General features: G+C 38.8%; 1 protein-coding gene across 2 annotated transcripts; it reads left to right on the top strand.

The window, feature by feature from the left end:
* Positions 1–9,308: 9,308 nt before the first annotated feature.
* Positions 9,309–16,666, top strand: LOC121956266 (somatostatin receptor type 5-like). Of its 2 annotated transcripts, none has more exons than XM_042504401.2 (4): positions 9,309–9,629; positions 12,300–13,015; positions 13,648–14,049; positions 14,512–16,666. In XM_042504401.2, exons 2-4 carry the CDS (start codon positions 12,323–12,325, stop codon positions 14,593–14,595), a joined length of 1,179 nt encoding a protein of 392 aa, XP_042360335.1. In that variant the 5' UTR covers positions 9,309–9,629; positions 12,300–12,322; the 3' UTR covers positions 14,596–16,666. The 2 variants fall into 2 exon arrangements, with proteins under 2 accessions (XP_042360335.1, XP_042360334.1); XM_042504400.2 differs by having other exon boundaries at positions 14,509–16,666.
* Positions 16,667–21,763: the final 5,097 nt, after the last annotated feature.

Genomic DNA, 21,763 nt, shown 5'->3' with positions numbered 1-21,763 from the left:
TACATCAGGTACGCTTATTGCTCTTTATTACCAGATAGCATCTGACTCATTTTGAAAGTCACCTCTTTTATCCTCATTTTCCAAAAATAATGAGGACTCCTCTTTGGGCCAATCACTGACAAGATGCATCACGCCTCAGGCTACAGCAAAATTGGCCTTGCAGCGCAGTAATTATGGTCTTTTAAAGTTACAAAATGTGACCTTCAGTTTTAGCACCCCATCAGGCTAATCAGTGCAGGGTTTAAATCACCAGAGCTCAGTGCCAAAATGTATCAAAAAAGCTAGTCTAATCACATTTTTTATAAGTTGGCTGTGTCTACGACATGAAAGTAGCTGCAAGAGAGCATTCATGACACACGATACCGAAATCATCCTTTTGCAGCCCCATACTGTGATCCACTGGGGGGGAAACACCAGATAATAGATGTAAGCGTGACAGCGGATGAGTCACACAGACTAACACCTACCCAGTTTCCCTTTTTATAGTCATTATCTTGAATTAAACTTCTCCTCTGATTAGTGGTCTTTGATTCAACAGTGCAGCAATCAGAGAAGGACATTGTGAAAATGAATCACTGCTACAGCAATTACTTGGCACTACTTCATGAGTGTGTGTGTGTGTGTGTGTGGGGGGGGGATCAATACACCTGATATTTGAAAAACACATCTGTGTGTGTATCTCCCTGCAAATCTGCACTGCACAGTTTACTGTCCAAATAAGAAAGGCATCTTTTTCTAAACTGCTGCCTTCAGGCGTAAAAATCGAGGGTCTTTATTAAACTAGAACAGTGCCACTTCAGCCACTACCTCAGCAATCATTCGCCAAGGAAAACATTCCTTAACAACCTAAACAGCCTCTTTAAAACCATATTAAAACAACTCTATGAGAGAAAAACTATGTGAAAAGTAGTTCATGGATGGGGTTTACCTTGGTAGGTAAACAAGATAAACCTCGGTGTGCAAGCTTCCACTTCCCTCTTTGTCCGCCCTGCTTTATTAGTGCTAAATTTATGCTCTAACTTCTATTTTGGCATTGAACGGTGGTGGCATGTAGCTTTGAGTCACTCATCGGGATGAGAAAATCAACTCATCTGTCTGTAAACTCTACTTCTGCCAACTTCTTACTAGCTAGCCAGGTTGTGGTTTTGAAATGTAAACATCAGTAAAAATGAGAGAAAACGGAGAAGAACGGTCACGGCTGAGCTAGCTTCCTGCTATGCCTTGTACAGTTATTAAAAACACAAAACCAGTCAACCTTAATTTCGCATTATTTTCCAACAGAATGTCAGGAACTGTAATGTCCCTTGATTCACCGGAACTTGGCTAAATTCTGGAAAGCACAGTTCAAACAGGAGGCTCCCTTTTCGATCTACAGATCAGACAGCAGAGGAGTCTGGCGAAAGACGGAGGAGGTATGTGCTCACTGGTGAATAAGGGCTGACGTGTGACTGATATGCGTTGTCAGTGTTTTTGGCATAATATCACGATGCCAAGAGGCACCTTATGTGTGTGCACAAAACGCCGCCCGATGGCATCAGGTGAGAATACGGCCGCACAGAACTGGTTATGAAGTTATAATACGCTGCTGGATGGCCAGACAGCAAATGCCACGTCCACGTGGATGATTATAAAGCTGCAGCCGTCAATGTAGGAAGACCCAAAAGGACTGAATTACTGATGGGACCACGTTTCACTGGAATTATACCTTGTAAAATTCCCTGTGACAAATAAAGGATTGATTTATTGAAAGGTCTTGGAGTTCAAGAGACGTGAGTACTTTTGTAGGTTTGGGGAAGGACGTTCTCTTCTGTAAGCAGCCTTGCATAACTCTTAAAGCGACTTCGAAGAACTGAAAAATCCAGACGCATGTCCAACCATCAACAATCAAATCAAGCTAACCCACTTATCCACCTACAGAGAACAAGGCCCGGCTACTGGATCTAATAACACTAATGGATGCGCGTGTGCATGTGCATGTGTGTGTGTGTGTGTGTGTGTTTGTGTGTGTGTGTGTGTGTGTGTGTGTGTGTGTGTGTGTGTGTGTGGAGGCATGTGTGTCATGCGTGTGTACTCCTACGAGACATATTCCCTGTCACTTTATAATCTGATCTATTACTGCTTCTGCACGGACAATAACAAGAACTACTTTGTGTCAAAATGTTTCTTTACTTTTTACAAAGATGCTTTGATCTAAATCAAGGCTAATGGCTTCGGTGATTTTTCACGATGACTGTAAGGATCATGTCACCGATTAGATGTGACATGACACAGTCGGCCAAATGGCAGTCATCTTTTTTTAAGAGCAAATCTTGTAAAATAAAGCCTCAAAGTTCACGCTCAAAATGCTTTGTAAAGTCTTACTGATGGGGGAGAACTTTTCCTCTCATCAAAACATACATTTTAATTGCCGCACTCTGAAAAATAAAACCTGACCTGCGTCAACACCTCAATTAATCATTGGCACTTCCACTGAGCTGCTTCATTTCTCAGTTGTTTAAAAATCAAACCTGCCAAGAATTTTGTTTTGATGAGTTTGTGGCTTTTTCACAGTTATTCTTAGTCATTTGCGCCTCTTCACACAAAACATTTTCCACCGATTTCACAGTGAAATTAACAAGAAATAAAAACTCAAAGAAAGAAATGCAGACATTCCTGTTTCCTGTTTTCTAATAATCATATATCAACATAAAATGACAAGTTATTGTTGCATAATCTCTATTCAGGGTTTAGCAAAAAAAATCCAACCGGACAAAGCTTCTTCTGCTGTTTTCTTAGCCGCCTGCAGATCTGACTCAGAAAAACCTTTAGAGCCACAACTTCTGCTAACAGATTTAACCCTTTGAAACGTGGGCAGATTGACTTCATCTAAAAAAGAAAGTTAAAAGAAAACAAGCTGGAAAAGCGCCTAAAAAAAAGTAACATAATGTTAAATACAGAAGTACGATTACTAGAAATATATTTTTCCCCAGCTTTTCTTCTTTCCTCGAATCATTTTTCCTCTAGCTTTTTAAAATGAGTTTTTCTAAATCTATTGTGGAAGGAGGGCATCTGAAAGCAGTACAATAAACCTGATGTTGCTCCGCGTTTCAAAGGGTTAAGGACTGTTTTTTTTTTTCTTTCCTCAAGCTCTGCAAAGTCTTCACTCTCCTTTGGGGACAAGGGTTTGTCTAATTAGTACACAAGTGCTACTATATTTCCTGGCAGCCAATTACATTAACATCTTTCTCAAATATACACACACCGGATGTCTGCAGTGGTTATTCTGAGCTCCCACTTTGTGCAGATCCTCCTTCTCTGCAGACAGGGAGGTTAAACGCAGGCTGACACTGTCACTTCCGTAAAAGCCTAATGTTGCCTAAATGCTTAGTGATATGTCTTTTTTGGGAAAAACCCCTCCCTCATCCACCCAGTCCTGACAAGTTATAATTATCATCGTCAAATCGGTTCACTTTAGTAATAAAATAAAGCCTTTCGGTCATTCTTAATTAACTATTCTGATTTGCCCCTCGGGGGAAAGTACAAAGGGCCTTTGTTAGCAGGAATATTACGTACTGTAATTTATTAGCATAATGAAAAGAAACATGGATGTACACTCAAATGCCTTCAGACTGTGGATCTGTGCAGCCTCTTAAAGAGTAGCTTCAATGTTTGAGTGATGTTAGGCTCCTGGAGAATATTTCATTCATACTGTCTTCAGGCATTAAACTGCCAAATCAATTTAATGTTTATTGATTTATTTATATAATGTAATAAATCAAATCCGAGCAGTATTGCTTTGCTTTCACACTCAAGTGTCAGCTTTTATATTTAAAGCCTTATTAGCATTGTGAATTAGCATTAACTGGAACTGAATACAGGTTCAGTCAAATCATTGATCCTAAAATATGAAAGTATTTACCTTCAGTCTGCAGTCAGTGCAAGAAACAATCTATGGAAAACATTACATGATATTATAAGCTTGCAGAGCTGTAATTCATATGAAGTTGAGAAACTTATCTTCCTTCTTAAACCACAGACACATTTACACGTTATCAAGCATCGACAGCAATGCTGTCGTTAATGTGTGGTCAGGTTTAGGCACAAGAACCACTTGGTTATGGGTAGGAAAAGATCATATTTTGGCTTAAAATACCTGGGTTTGTTGGCAAAATCCCAGCTGGAAAAGCAGAAATGTCTTGTTAAAAAAATGACCATTTTTAGTGCCACTATCCCAGCAGAAAATGGAGCAATGACTAAGCAATGACTATAAAAAACAACTCCTTTCATGGCACTATTCCCATCAGAAAAACAGCAACAGCAAAAACGAATTTCAACCAGATTAGCCTATCATTGGTTAATCATTTAATTAATAGTTGTTTAACAATATAATACAATTATTCTAACGATAAATTAAAATTAAAAAGGACAAAATGTTAAATGACAACAAAAAATAAATAAATAAAAGGAAATGTTTTTTAAAAAAAAGAGATATGAGTCAGTCCCCATTCTTGCATGAAGACATAGCACAAGCAGCATGCCATTTAGAAAAGAACATCTTCACCTACCCAAACTTCACCACGCAACAAGCAAAAATACGGGTTCATTAACCGCCCGAACCCAACCTGACCCGTAAACCCCCAGCTTTGGGTTTTATAGAGGCACACACTCAGGCCTGAGAGCTTAGACACAGACAGACACAGGCGACTAGTAATGTGTACTTTTGTTTCATTCTTTTTGGTTGTATCTTTTTTTCACGTGTCCATGTAGATTTTGTGAAAATGAATCTGTGGTTAACACTTGAAGATTTTGCTGGCTATCTTTTGCACATTAACATCACCAGAAATATTTTTAAACTTGTTTTAAAGGAATTAAAAACCCTATCCAATTAACAATAATCAAATCCTGCTACAGTAGCTCAGTTTTCCACATCCATTTAACGGGGCTCAGCCATAACTCATTTTAGTCAACCTGACAACGACGTAACCGAAAGACGGCCACAAAAGGAGCATCCGTGATTGAGTCAATCACCACCCACCTTGTTTCAATGAACCACACGTAGTAACTGGCAGCCTGCAGCGACAATCTGCAGACTGATGGGAATTACGAGAGAATCACTTTACAAAAACATATTATAGCCTTCAGAAACAACATTTGAGCGCAGCAAGTGGTTGTGTACGGCCAAAATGGCAGCTCAAACTCTTATTCTGGTATGCATGTGGATGAAATTGATAAAATAATCCTTCACATACAGGCTTTTTGCAGCAATAAATGAATAAATCATGTCATTTCTGTTAGCCTGATGCATGCTCATGACACTAGCAGCACAGAGATGCTGCCTCCATGTGGAGTCCATGTCAGTCAACAGCTCCATCTGGAGTCTGTGTGCACATGAACAGCTGAATTATCTGCCCTCAGAAGTGAACCTACATGACTTTCCAGATGTCACTTAATACTTACTTTCTTCTTAATTAACAACTGAATCAGAAATCAAACAACATTAAAAAATAAGTAGCCTTGTCGGTTGGCTCCACGAAGACAGCTACTTTCCCGTCCACAACAGACAGCCCAGTTTGCACAAAAAAACCATTACAACTGCATTAATAGATACTGCATGAATGTATCATGATACAAGCAGACAAAGGGAGATGAGAAATTCAAAAAGGCTTTAAAAACTGTCTCGCCCATGGGTGCTGTGTGTGTTTTTTTTTTTTTCCAAACAGCTCATCGTCAACACTGTAGAGTGAACATACAACATACAGACACACAGAGCCATTGTGTGTATTGTTTGTATATTCTGTCCATGACTATATTTCAGCTATTTCATCTTCTGACCTCAACACACAGCATCAGCCACGGAGTCGCCTCTCTGGACATGGTCTCATTCATTCTGTTATTTGTCCTACAATCAACCTCCTCTACACACACACACACACACACACACACACACACACACACACACACACACACACACACACACACACACACACACACACACACACACACACACACACACACAGCACTCTGCCTCATCTTGGTGATCAGAGGTGGAGTATTGATTCTCCTCAGTTGAGAGCTCCTCAGGGCCTCAAACACCACACACATAAGTTGCACTCGTCTTACCTTTACAGAGTTCCCCGATCGATCCCCAGCCAGCTCTTTGTCATCAGCCAGACGGAGTCGGTGACTGACACCACTCCGTTATGATCTTGTTGCTCACACACAGAGGAGAAGCTTGATGGAGAAAGGCAGGGGGTGCATGCAAACTGCCTGATCATCTAAGCAAGAGAAAGACAAAGAGCAAAGATTTTAGGGAAAAAACAATTCACTTCTTATTTCAATGTAATCCTGTCCTGTAAAATGACCTCGTTCTTTCTAAGTGTTAGCAACTTCAGTAAATCAAGCCGGTCTCGCTTAACTTGATCATGACAAAAAGGATTTGGCTAACGATGAAGTTAGGAAATCTGCCAGTTCTGTTTTGTTAATACGAATATGACTGACTAGTTTGCAATCAGCAGAATGCAGAAAAACAGCACAGTCAACTTGGTTTATAAAAGTTGCTAAAACTACGAAAGATTGAATTAATGAACTTGTCATTTTCAAGCTGCAACAACTTCAAAAACAAAAGTAAATCGAAGTAAATTTTAAGTAAACTTCACAACTAGATACAAAGTAAACAATAAGTAATAGTTATATTCAATTAAATTCCTAAATACTTTTTATTTCACAGTGTACACAGCACTGTCTAAAAATGAGCACAATCTGTTTTAAAACGATTAAAATGAATTCTTCATTGTATCAGAGGCGAAGCAGCATAGCAGAGCAACCTTGTCGGTGATCATTCAGTTCAAATTAAAATGAATAAATCAAATCAATACATCCTGCTATTAAAATGATTCAGATAATTAACTCAGTACCAGTCGATATAGCCTACACTTCCAAACCCTCCATAAAAGGACTGCATTATTACTTGGCAAGACTCAATATCCACACAGCAAAGCTGGCAGCAACCAAACTCTATGCAGCGGATAAAACAAAAAATAACTCATTCACTGTGACGCATCGCATCTGTACTCATGTATTTTGGCCAAAACTCTACACCCCCAGATTCCTCTCTTTGGGAAACTTTTTCCACATGTGCAGTCATACTTCCCTTGACCTGTAAACAAGCTTTGATTTGTGCAGTACGGTTCAATAAAGGATGCTGTAATGAAAACAAGGAGCTAAGGCAGGCAAAGGTTGAAACTGAGAGGAAGTCCAAAACAGGCAAGCAAAACCACCAAGGGTTGGGAAAGGGGATCCAAAATCCAGAGGTCAGACAATAACGTCCAAAACGAGCACGTCAGGCAAACAGAAGGCTGGGAACTCTACACGAGAGGAACAATGAGTCTGTGCCAATATAATTAGTGGTTGATGAGGGAATAAACTCTCTCTCTTCTGCATAGTTACGGTACCCTTTAGTACTTTTTACAGGGTTCCCAAGCATTTTTATGGACAAAACTTTTCCATGACTTTTCAAGGACCAATGATATTTTTTTTTCTTTTGCCCCAGCTTTTTTTAAACATATCAGATTCCAATATTTTCAGCTAGCTGGCACACATGAAGGGAGAGACGGAGCACAGGAAGAAAATGAAGACACGTACGCGACGGGAAACAAAACGTCACATCGATGCACATTAGAGCAACGTCACATCTGCAGCTTCAGAAAGTAAATTGTTGTTATGTTACATAACATGGAAGGTTATCCACGCAAGGTCGCTGTAACGCTTCCATCACACACAAATCAATTCCATGACTTTTCCAAAACTTTCAGTGATTTTTCAACATCAGTTTTCTTGTGCTGTGTTCAGACACCTTTCACAGGTAATCTGAGCACTGAGCAGGTTGATTTGATTTCAAAAAGGCAATGAGCAACTTGGCAAGAAATGTCCTGGAAATTGCAGGAAATAAGTACACTTAGAATATTATTTTTAAAAAGCCAGGGAAATGTTGACAAAAATATATTTGTAATTATCAGAATTATATATATATTTAGTATTATGTTACAGAATTGTTATTTTTCAAGGAGTTTTTTTCAGTTAGCTTCCTTGTTTGTTTTTGTTTTTAGTTTCCTTTTTTGATCATTTTCTGGTGATTTTCTTGTACTTTTTACTAACTTGCTGGAAATTTTGGGGTAGTTTCTTCCTAAAAGTTGCTCATTTCATTCTTCTCTTTTTGGTAGGAAGTCAAGCCAATTTGCTCAGGTTCCAAATGGATAATATTTCAATGACTTTTCTTTCAAAACTTTCAATTATTTTAAATCATTCCATAACTTTTCCAGGCCTGGAAAATGTGAATTTTCATGGTTTTCGATGACCATTGGGACCCTGTTTTTAACACCTTTACAGTACATTTGAAACATTCTCTGTGATACCAACAGCTTTTGTTGACCTCTTCAGTTACAGAAAATAACTGTTTGACAATTTGGGCAAATTTAATATGCATGGAAAATGTCGATGCAGTCGTTTTAACCTTGAAAATGAGAGCTGGCATTGAGAAAACACAGTGCAAATGAGCCATATCATTATCCTGGCAGTGCCATTACACCCGACTGTCCCTGCAGGGCAAGCCTCTATATGCAGCTGTGTAACAGTGTTTACTTAAATACTGAAAAGTCTCATACATCTGCACATTTGGCCCGGTTAGGACCGGTCAGACAGGGCCCAGAAAGTAAAGGACGTCATCAACTTCCTACTGTCCCTTCTTAACCTCCTTTGATGCTTCAGACTGACGGAAAATACAGGAATGGAGTACATGCTGTAAACAAACATGCACACGCACAGCCTTCTGTATACCTGTTTCCTGGCCAAAAACAGAAATGAGCAGGTCCATTCTTTTTGTATCGTGCGTCTGTGTGTGGCAGATTTTTGTTAACACTGCAGTGATTTGGATGACAACATGAAACTAATGGCTTAAAAGTAGGCAGCTTTCCCGAACAATTACCACCAAATGTCTCCCTTGGTGTGCAATCTCATCCTCCCCGCACTGTTTTTCCATTTCAGGCTAATTTCTTTCCCCCCGCCTCAGATGCCTCAGGCACCATCAAGGTGATTTATTTCCCAGTTTGCACCTGGGCTCTGCTCCATCCCTCTCGCTCAGTCTCTTACACACAGTAGGAAAAAGTTGATATCACTTTATGATTGACTGGAAGATCTGCAAGAGGAAAAAAGAAATATGTGCTTTTACACCAACAACTGGTCTTTTGCTGTGAGGTGATGACAACCACCCATGGGTGGGACTTTCACATCCAAAGGCGGGGTGACGTTTACCCACGTAAATACTCGCAGTGCGTGGAGGCGCTACCTGTGAGTGACTCCCCATCAGCTTACAGACGCATCTCCACACGCGCGCAGTTTCCCTCAGACCCAACCTGAGAGGGGAATCCTGAAAGATAGTGTTGCTTTTTTGTTACTCTGGAAATGGAAGTCTGCGGGTGCTGTCATTAAGATAATGCTTCAAGATGAAAAGTCAAGTGAAGGAAAAAAGCGAGAGAGTTGATCGTGACCTCGGAGAAAAGAAAGCGCATGTTTCCAAAACTGCATGAATTCCGCGGGAGGCGCGCATCACACCACCGGGTACCGGAGAGGATAACAAGGCGCACAGAGGCGCACGGGTAAGCTTGAATCCCAACTATAAATGTCATGACATTTAAATGAAACTTAAACTCTTGGCATATTTTTATTATAGTCATTTACTTCCAAAAGAAGACGTGAAACGGTGCTTGCAAACCTGTTGTGCGCCTTAAAGGTTTATTTTCACAGACTCAGATGTAATGAGCCAGCAGGAATCTCGTGACTGTGGGCCACAGCTATTATAGTTTGGTGGACAAAAATGTCAAACCCCACGCAGCCTGAAGGGGAAAGAGGCTTCATGTGTTTGTTTTCTCAACAACGTGCTGCGGGCTGCGCGTCACTCCCGTGTTTTGAAGCGCGGTTCAGTGAATCTTCACGTCACAACATTTATTTGTGCAACACATTTTCACAGCCTCGGGTTGCGACGTCTGTCAAGTGACTGTTATAAGGTTATTATTATTTTAGGTCACCTACAAGACACCAGGTGAGGACAGATAGATCCAGTCTTATAATGGCAGCTAGAATTTGATTATTCAGGTGCCAGTTGGCCATTTTTTAATAATTTCAGACTATTAACTAATGCTTTTTAGGCTATATATTTATGTATTATTCCTCTACAACCTTCACATCCCATACAATATGTTAGGTTCACAGTTTGGTGCACTTGTGATATTTCTATTTCATTGTAGATTAAAGTGCAAGGTGCAAATAATATTTCCTCAATCAATAGACAGTTTTTGCAATTTATATTTAAAAATATTTCGAGGTCCTCATTAAGATAAGTGTCATAAACATTCATTTGCATCATAATCAGTGCTGGAATGTAACTAAGTATCTGCTCAATTACATACCAAAGTACAATTTGAAGTCCATTTACTCTACCAACGTACCCACTACATTTATCCAACAGCTGAAGTTTATAGTTAATCTGCATTTTCAGTATATTAATGCGACACATAAATCAACTAATAAATGAATGTTTGCTATATTAAGCAAACCTACAGTAAGTAAAGTATTAGAATTAAAAGTTTTTCCAGGACCAGGGTCTACACCCAGATCTCTGGGAGTTACATTTTTTGTTGAACAAGCTGCTCTGTTTTTATGTTTTTGTATGCACTCTGGCATCCTATATACCCCCTCAAAACTGGTGTATTAGTTTTACGTACAATCACCGATAATAGTACAAGACAGAGTGACAAATTATCTAACTGCAGCAAAAACAACAAAAAAGCTGTGGGCGGCAGGTAAAGGATGCAGATCCAGAGATATTTCAGGCAAAGTCATGCTAACTGAAGGTGATGTTTTTTCAGATTTAGCTCAAATTTGCTGTTATGTGATGTTATCAAGCTGTATGAATGCACAAGAGCAAAGTCAGAGAAAACATCCATTCAGTCAATTATCTACCACTGAACCCACAGTTTGGAAAGAATTGACAAGAATTACTTCCAATTGTGATTCAACTTTCAAAATGCATATCGTCACATTCTGTACAGTAGAAATGCTACAGTACATCAAAAACTATTTAACAAATTCAATAACTTGCTGCTGAATATGTTTGACCACTTGAACACTGTTAATGCGTATTCATCACTGTGGCACTCTTGCTCCTCCAGGGTGTGGGTGCCATTTGGCTGAGGTTTTTGTTTCTGTACCTCCATTATGGACATCTAATCCTACGGCAGTGAAAGTACTTGAAACCTGCTTCACTAATGTCATCTTCTTCTAAAGTGCAACCTCCCATTAAGAGAAATGTCATGTTGGCCCCTGGCCCAGACAATTCAGTGGAAAGTTTATCTTCTCTCCTTGCAAATATGGGCATCTTGCCCAGAGAGACTCCTGCCTATGTGTTGCCGTGAGGGGAAAAGGGTAGATTTAACGCGAACTACCTGAAGCAGAAATTAACAGAGCATTCAAAAGTCCACAATAGCACTGTGTGCAGATGAACGCTGTTTAGCTCAAAAACATGCAACATGCACAGGCAATGATCAACTTGGTCAGAGAAGTTCGACAAATTGCAAGAAATTAGTGCATTTTAAATAATTACTGTAAAAAAGCTAAGGGAAAATGTCAAGAGAATGAAGAAAAATCTAGGGAAAAGCTATATGTACAATATTAATAATTATATATTTAAAATTATGTTAAAATATTATAATTTTTAAAGCACTTTTTTCAGGTAATTTCTTTCTTTGAGATCTGTTTTTTTTTTTTTTTTTTACTGTGTATGCACACGCATGTGTTTTACTAATTGAATTTTTGTAGTTTTTACAAATTTCTTGCTATTTTTGGGGGGTAATTTCTTCTTTCGTTGCTCACTGCCTTCTTATAATATTTCAGAAAGAAATCAAGCCAAATGCTCATGTTTGAAAGATTTAAACACCTTTTTTATGTATTTACTCATCATATGCTGCTCATAATGTTAAATCAATGTTCAGATAGCCCATTAGTTGTGATAAAATAGCTGTTTACAGACTGTGTTGTTTTAAGCCTTGTCAGTAGGGGGTGCACCCTCAGCACCTGCCTTGCCATGCCCCAGCCTCCCATCTGCCTCCCTCCCCAGGTTTGGGGAAGCCAAACACTGTTTGTCTGCACACACTGCCTGCATTACAATGACTTAGAGCTGGTTGAAAATAAGCAAACTTTCTCTTTAAGTTTCCTCTAAGGTGACTCTACATTTGTTTTTTTTCTCTCATCTTTTTCTGTAATCCATACAGACATCAGCTCTCCCTCATTCAACATGGATGGCTACTACAATTGGACGTCGACATCTGATAATGGCAGCACGTCTTCCTCCCAGCCCTACCCCACTTACCCCAACTACCCTACCGACAACATCTCAGAGGTGGCTGCGCCTATGCCCTTTAGCGTGGTCACTGCAGTCGTCTACACCATCGTCTTCATTGTGGGTCTTCTGGGTAACACGTTGGTCATCTATGTGGTGGTTCGCTACACCAAGATGAAGACTGTGACCAACATGTACATCCTTAATTTAGCCTTGGCAGATGAACTCTACATCCTGGGAATTCCCTTCCTAGGCACCAACAGTGCACTTTCCTACTGGCCTTATGGGGATTTCTTCTGCAAGGTGTGCATGACTGCTGATGCCATGAGCCAGTTCTCGTCCACCTTTTGTCTGACGGTGATGAGCATTGATCGGTATCTGGCTGTGGTTCATCCCATTCGCAGCTCTAAGTGGAGGAAGCCACAGGTGGCCAAGGTTTTCAATGGCATGGTGTGGGTCGTGTCCTTTCTGATTGTGCTGCCAGTCACGATCTACTCCCACGTACAGGTGGAGCTCAACACCTGCAACATAACCTGGCCTGAGCCTCATGAATTGTGGTCGATTGTCTTCATCCTTTACACATCCATCCTGGGCTTCTTTGGTCCTCTGGTTGTCATCTGCCTCTGCTACCTGCTCATTGTGGTCAAGGTAATAGGACGGATAAAATTTGCGTCTGACTTTTATTAGTGTCTGAATACAAGGGATGTTCCAATCAAGTTTGTTTTGCCCCCAATCCCGGTCCAAGTAATTGGATATTGAGTATCTGCCGATACAAATTACTGATCCGACACTATTGTTTTCCTCGATAATACAGCTGCACAGTGCACACGCACTGGTCTCTGTTCTCAAACACCACGCACTGTAGCTAAAAGCAACACGCAAGACTCACACTGAGCTGAAATGAAATGAGTGTTCATAACTTATGTAAATAATGTGATTAAACAGTCTCAGACTGTGTTTCAGTTTATGATGGGTGGTGTTTCACGGTGAGCAGAGTCAGCCACTGCTCTTAAGTTTCGTGGAGCAGCGGTGATGAAGTCTGCGCTCCGTGTTGCTCTGCATAAAAGTAAAAACATCCGTGTGACAGCTGACATAAAACATTGGATCAGATGCTCTATAAACTAAATATTCCTGATCCCAATCAGTCAAAAAATGCCTTGATTGGTCCCCAATCTAATGTTTGAATAGGATCAGGACATCCCTACTGAATGCATTTTTTATTTTTTTGTCTGCTTTAATAATCTCATAACACTTTTTTTTTTTAACCATCTCACTTTCAGGTGAGGTCAGCAGGTGTGCGTGCAGGACTGACTAAGAGACGCAAGTCGGAGCGTAAGGTGACGCGCATGGTCGTGATCATCGTGCTGGTGTTTGTGTTTTGTTGGCTGCCTTTCTTCACTACCAACATTGTCAACCTGATTCATATCATTCCTGAGAGCAACACCACCGCTGCAGTCTACTTCTTCCTGGTCATCCTCACCTACGTCAACTCCTGCGCCAACCCTATCCTCTACGGCTTCCTCTCTGACAACTTCAAGCAGAGCTTCCAGAAGGTTCTCTGCTTCCACAAACCAAATGGTGTTGGTACGACCGGCCAGGTGGGAGGTAGACAGACTTCCCCCAAGGAAAACCACAATCCTGTGTTCTCACCCAGAAATCCCACACAGAATGGAAAAACACAGGTATTGTGCAAACAGTATTCATGTGATCCATGCAATTTTGGAATTAGTAATGTCAACAGTTAATCATTGAACCGCTGAGCATATTTTTCACCTGTTATGTATTTCGGTCTACGGGCTGATTTTTTTACTCTTCACAGAGTATGATTATCGTGAATGCACTGTAATTTTATGATTGACAGTCATACTTAGAAACATGTTTCATCATTATATTTATAATTCAGGACTATACCCAAATGTGCACAAGCAGCCCCTTTTCTCAAAGTACTCAATCTAAAGTCTTCCTCTACTCTGTGTGAAAATGAGACCTCCAGAGATAAAGCCCCCTAAATGTAACACACAGAGAAGCACTGAGCTCACAATAACATTTTCAGGAATTCCTTTATTGTCAACAAGCATTTGTCAAAGTTTGTCATTCTGTGTTTACTGCATCTCTGATCTGTGTCTGTGGTGTTGTTTCAGCAGCCTGTCCAGATGGAGGTAATTGGAGATGCTGACAATGAGCCTTTAACTTTGAAAACAGAGGTGAATGGCCAGCCGTCACTATGAGTTTTCAAGCTGACTCACCATTTATTTGAGCGCTACAATATGGGACTGGGGCTATTTTCTTCTGGAACTTTCATTGATTGGAATTTTCCGTGTTTTTCGATGATCCCCCTCCTATCACCGGGACAATTGTGGACAGGACCAGAGGAGCACAGTAGGAGAGACAATGGGCAGCATTCATTACAGATGTCTGGATTTATTTTTTCTCTTTATGTCTTTGTACTTTGTAAACTGGCTGTGCTGTGCAAATCATTAGTTTATGTAAGGATGCAACATCTCAGTACAATACAGTTTTAAGACTTTAAAATGCTGTAAATTCTCAAATTCATTTACCTTAACTGCAGAGATAATCACTTTTATTTTCAACCATGCTTATATTGGAAACAGCTTTTTTCCCTCCAATAAAGGTTTTATATTTCATCATATTTTAGCAAGAAACCTTGTTTTCTGATCAGCTTCTGCTTAATTTGCTGCTGATGCATTTCGCTATCAATGCAAACTCATCACTTCCTCTATTTGTATCTGTTCTCTTGATAAATTCAGTAAAATGTACATTTTTACAGCCTACATATCTCTGCCTGTTTTTCACCAGGTCTTTATGGGTAATCAGGATATTATTTGAATCTCTTTTTTTTATGTAATATGTGCTGCTTTAGTGAGCACTGTTGTGTTAATGTCGGTTAACCATAAAGCAGGTTGAAAAATTGTTTATAGTATTATGTTTCTTTTGGCTTGTTAGTTTTGGCTTTTGGTGACATTTTGATTTCAGTGTTACAAAGCTGTGAAAAATGCCGTGAATTAGCTCAGCCGTGTGTTGTGCATTTATCTCTTCTCTGACAAAACAGCATCTGCTGGAGTGGAAGACATGGTGAAGTTAAGTCGTCATCGTTTAGTTGTCGGACTATGAACTGTGACATTTGATGACAACGTTATTGGGAAGTTCTTGGACGACACTGTAGAATCTCCTTAGCTGTAACTTGATGTTTTGACGATGTTTATGGTTGAGTTTGAACTTATTTGAAAAAATACTCAGTAAGATAGACCTGTGGAAACATGGATACCTTACAGGAGACAACTGTTTTGTGTAGCCTATTAAAACACTGTGAATTTTAAAATAGTGGGTCATTCTAAATATGGATATTGAGTTCCATGACAAAATAAAAAAAAATGCTAACTTAGTCACTCTGTTAAAGAAGCCATTATGAATATTAAGTCTGTTTTGCATGTTCAACCTGCATTGATGCTTAGCCCAGTCACCAGAAGAAAATGTTGGTCTTGTACATTTCTGCACGGATGCCATTACATTTGCACGTTTCATACCTATCCATACCTATCATATCAACGTGTACACAATATATGTGCTGAATTTGTCATCGGAAGGTGGAGGGAACAGCGGATGGCACGACGCCTAGAAAACAGACGACGAGCTGAAGGACACCGCAGGAACCACTGTTTGAAACCAAGAAACACCAGTCCAAACATGCCCAAGCCAAAACATGATCTTCACCTAATCATAATCAATTTGTGTTTGTGCCTAAATGTAACCAAACGTGAACTACAGTGTTTTTGAGAGGTGTTAAGTTTCAGCATATCTACTACATAATAACATACAAATGCAGCACGGTTTGCAGACATTCAATGGCAGCACGTTTTTTTGGTGATTGGGTTGCAAAGCTACGAATTACAATGCAGGGCTGCTGACATGAGCCTGCATGAAACAAAGCTCTTGTACATCTAATCCCATGAATGAATAGTTGATGTTTCTATTCGCTGTGATTTATCAATACTATAGCAGGATTATTTTTCAGAGTAAAGCACTTTATCGTTATTTCCTGTCGAAACAGAACAATGGCAGCTTTAGGTTTGAATGTTTATGTCAATATAAATCCCTTTAGTTTCATTTTTGGGGATTTGTTTAGTTAAAATAGTTTCACTGCAGAAGCAGTCAACGAGAAGCAGAATCTTTTTTTCCCAGTTCATTTGGACAGATTTAAATGTATTATATGATACGACTTTAGAACAATGGCTTGGGGAAAAAAAAAAGATTCACATTAAAATCTAATCAGCAAAATGAGGTTTCCCTGTGAGCTGACTTTTTATTTGTTGTTTATGGTGGTGGGTTTTTGAATCTTCAGTCTGAAATGTTTTGTTTGTTCCCAGATTAATGATCTAGCAACCATTTCACCGTTTCTTTAATAAATGCAATTGTATAAAAAAACAGTGTGGTGTACAAATTGTTTAAAAGGAGATTTGAATTTTCTTTTTCAAGTCTATCTTAATAAAATGCCATTAGCAAGTTGACAAAGGAACTGGTCACTGAAACTTTTCGGCAAAACACTGGGTCCACAGCAGTCCACAGTCCTCATTCTGTGCAAAAATGTATTGTCAAATTTTATACATACATAACATAATAAGCTGTTTTGTGTACAGCATAATTACCTTGTTTTAAGTGCCAATCTTTGGAATTGCAAGGCAGTAAGATTAAAAAGACACTCAGTATACAAAGTGTAAAAACATTCAGCGGAAATCTACAAGTAATAAAACAAAGAAGAGAACATTTAATAAAATATTCTCCCAGGGCTGCCTAATTCCTGCATGTATTGTGGGGCATAAATTAAAGTTCACTTTGTAATGTGCAAATGTGCAGAACAACGAATATATTTCAAATTCAACAAAAGAGAAGATGTTAACTTGGTAACCTCTTAAACCTACAATTAATGACTTTTTGGCCACCTGGGGGGAGGTTGTGAATAAAACATAAACATACCTTTAAAGTTGTTGATATTGAAAACGTATTAGCGAACAGGTACTTATTTACACATCTAAAGGTTAGTTTATGCAGGTTCAGATGACAAAAGACAGCACTGATTTTTGAGACATATTGTGCGATTGTTTTTTTTTTAATAGGGTGTTGTTATAATACAATGTATCCTCAAACAAAGGTTCATATGATATGAATTATCACTCCACAAATAGTGCATGACAACAGCCTGCTATATTATATTGTACAGTATATGTTTAGGGGTGAAGTAAAAAATCGATACAGCACAGCATCACATTATTTTGAGTGGCAATACTGTATTGATACATGGACGCCATGTATAGATTTTTTATTATATACATTGACCATTTGATACGTGGGTTGCGCTGCATTGTGCTGCAAAAGGTTTAAGAAAGTAGTAAAAAGTGACAAAGAATGACCTGAAAATTAGTTTGTAAAAAGGTCCACAATTAAAAAAAATAAATAAAATAAATAAATAAATAATAAAAATTTTATATATATATATATATATATATATATAATTTATTTATTTTTTCCATAACTTTTTTATGTAATTTTCTTGTAAATTTTTTACTAATCTTCGTCACATATGGGCCATGTCCTCTTAAATTGCTTATTGCTTTCTCCCCATGTATTTGAAAGAATTCAAAGCAATTTGCTCTGGTTTTAAAGGGTTAATATTAACCATACAAATTAAACTTATGGTAGCCTGCTTGAAGAATAAAATCAGTTGCTCTTTCAGTCTACTTTTTTTTTTTTATCTCATTAGATAAACAAATACTGACATTTTTTCCTTGGAAACATTATACAATAAAAAAAAATCAGTAAATCATAATATATATTATTGCAATACTCAGCATATCACAAAATCTTTAAAATCCCATTTAATAATGTATCATGACTTAAGTACCATGGGAATATTGTATCGTGGGGCCTCTTGTGATTCCCACCCCTAGTAGATATATTATTGGCATGATTTAATTTAGTGACACTTTTAATAGTCTAAAAATTAAATCATCTTCTCCCTTGAACATTTTCCATGTCTCTAGCTATTTCCTCTCTTTTCTACTGGTTTCCTAAACTCACCTTTAAGTTCTCTCATTCCTCAATACAGTGAATCTCTATAACGTATAATGTAATTTCTCTCTCAGCCCTTATTCAGTGTGTGTTTACTGACAAACTGTTTTGTGGCTCGGTGTGGAGGTAGAAACACACTCTCTGCAGCGTTTGGTTACCTTGGTGTTTGTGGTCATGCTGCTTTTGTTCCATCGGTCTCAATGTCAAATGGAAGAACGTGTATTATTATCAAGCAGAGAAAAGAGCACATTACGCCAGAACTGTATTTTGCCTCACGGGTGACTGTGAGGAAAAAAAAGGTCAAATACCCAATCAAAGGACAATACATATCTAGTTTTGTTAATGAATAAAATGATTTATGTAGTGCACATATAAACACATACAATGACTTGTTTTACGCTTTCCTCTTTGACTCCCACTGTGACTTTAGTAAGAAACTGATCTCATTAAGCAACAAACCTCAGGGGTGTTTTTATATATGAAAGGAAATGGTATTGATTTGTAACTCCTATTAGCTTAAAATGAATAAACAATTTCTCTGCGGCACAAATCTGCAATAACTCCCATGTACTGAACATAATTGTTAATGCTCTGGGCAGTTTCTGACTTTGGGTTTAGAAGCTGTGCAGTTTTGTAGTCACATTAGTGGTGGTTTTCTGTGGGAGACTCTGGGTAGACCACTATGACCTGCAAGGTGAGGGTCACAGAGACAGAGGAAGGCATCACTAGGCTGGTATATGGTAGCTTTGCTAACTTGTTTATTTATATTGTAGAACATGAGTGTGATGAAGGAAAAGAGGATAGCTTTTCACTGTTAAGTTGGCTGAACTCAGAGGTGATATAAAATGTAGAATAATCATTATACATCTGCCCCACATATCTAAAAAATAAAATTAAATTAAAAAAAAGTTAGCTAATAAGCATTTTGACTCAACCCAATCGCCAGAAAAAATGTTGGCAGCGTATGTTTTTTACATGTCATTATATAGCTGAGACTACTGTGGTTACGTCTGGTTGGGTTTAGGCTCAAAATCCACCTGGTTATGATTAGGAAAACATTTTTTTTTTTGTTTTAAAATACCTGGTTTTGGGGGCACAATCCTGGCTAAAAATGCTGCCAATGTCTTGATAAAAAAAAACAACCGCTTTTCTTGTCTGTGTCTGTTCTTGTTTGTCTAAAAAGACGCTGGAAACACAACAATCACTTGGCTTGGCAGCGTCTTTCTTAGGTGACACACCATCCATCATCCCCTCCACCTCCAGATGACAAAGTCAGCTCATATTCTGCAAACCTTTGGTGTGATACATATGAAACCTGCGGATGTTACATACTTGAGGTTTGGAGAAACTTAAAATGTTAACATTTTCTTTTAGCAAGTGGACTACTAGCCTGCGACTATGCCACAGTGGGCATAGCACTGGCCTATGTCCAAAAGTAATGTTTTGACTCACTGGTCAAGGGGACTGGTAACTGAAAAAATCCACTGGTCAAGCATACTTCCTACCAGCCGGTGGCTATATATATATATATATATATATATATATATATATATATACACACATTACTGAGTTTACAAGGTGCATTTAAATGCACCATAGTTGACACACACAGGCTTTGCTGCACAAAGAAATGTGAATATCAGAGTTTACAAAGTGCACCTGAATGCATCATTAAGTCCATGTTGCTGGGAGTTTCAAGCTTGTCTTTGACACAGACAGACAGCAAAGGACAGAAGCAGCATGACTGTAAAAACACCAAAACAGCATAAAGCCTCTCAGACTTTTTTGGAACAAACATTGATTCGCCAGTGTGGCAGTCAGCCCTCTGACATTTAGCCTCAAAACAATAAATCTGCCCACATTTGGTGCTTGGCAGGTGTTCATTTTGGACACTGGTGATGGATGTTTCACCTCAACAGCCACAAGGGACGACAATGAGCACATTCCACACTCAAAAATAAGAGACACAAAAGTGAGATTTATGCTTAGTCGTAGGTGTTTAAAAAATATATTTTTTGGTTTTATAGGAGGAGAGACTTAAAGGACTGATCTGAACTTGTTGGTTTGAGGAACGTTAATCTCCCCACCTCACAGCACACAACCACATCTCTGCTCTCATAGGACCTTCTCCCACACAGCGGATGAGACAGTGTTGAACCAACAGTCAAACAATAAACAGCTTGATGCAGGCAGATCCAATTCCCACATTTTAGCACTTATGTACATGCACTGCAGTTTATTGAACGTGCAGGTAGTGACTCAGGATAAACACAGTTCTCATAAAAATCAAATTTAATTACATGCATCTCAATGCAAACCAAGAGCAACTGAGGCCTCCAGATGAACCGTATTGTTTTGTTTGCACATTTTCCGAACTGTATCCCAGCCTTTCTGCATTGTCCAGCCCACCACCCCCTCCTCTTTTTAAAAGGACCGTTTTTACGGTTTTCACGATGAAATGACATCTGTCCCGTAATCTGACTTGTTCAAAGTGACCAGTCAGCACGCATGCATGCACACACACACACACACACAGACACACACACATGCACACTTTTAAATGTTTTTATTATGTCTGATGAAACTCTACAAGGTTTACTCATGAAAAAAACAATCTTGGAAGTTTCGGTAGTTTAAGCAGCTCAGGAGCTAAATTTTTGTCTACTGTGAAACTAAAATATGAACTATAGTTTTCTACAGAGTGAAAAAAAAGGCCAAGCGCCAAAGAAAAATTGAAAAATAAAGTTTTCCCAAGGATACAAGTTTGAAAAAACACCCTCAATACAAATTGAAGTTGCTTCCATTTAAATGTATCAGATTAATGAATACTGATTTAGTCACTTTGAGAAGCTTTGATAAGGAGGATGCCATGTTCGTGCTCTGGGTTCAGCAGCACTTCCAGGAAATCAGTCTGATTTGGGTGGAAGATGATATGAGAGTAGGACACATTATATCATCAATACTTAAGAGCTTTCTGAGAAGACATAAATCAGACACCAGGAAACTGACCACACACGGCTTCACGGACACACAAGATGTGTTTGTTGACTAGTCATTAAGATGTGGAGGAGGGCGAGTGTTTTGCCTCACAAAATAAACGACATGTCAGTATATGTAGTGACAGAGCAGAAAGGAATTTAAGCATTTATCTTGGTAGAGTTGAAAGAGACGCTTAAAGTTGCTGACATCCAAAAACATGAGTAAATTATAAGAGTTTTCATATTCAAAAGAGCGTACACTGCAGCACATTTTGAAATAAGACTACAAAAATCACTCCACAGGTACCCTCTGTTTACAAAAATACCTACAATA

This window comes from Plectropomus leopardus, chromosome 18 (genome assembly GCF_026936395.1).
Source record: "Plectropomus leopardus strain MGB_pleo_1.0 chromosome 18, ASM2693639v1, whole genome shotgun sequence".
Lineage (NCBI taxonomy): Eukaryota > Metazoa > Chordata > Actinopteri > Perciformes > Serranidae > Plectropomus > Plectropomus leopardus.
The sequence above is the reverse complement of the archived record's forward strand: the minus strand, read 5'-3'. Positions and strand labels throughout refer to the sequence as shown.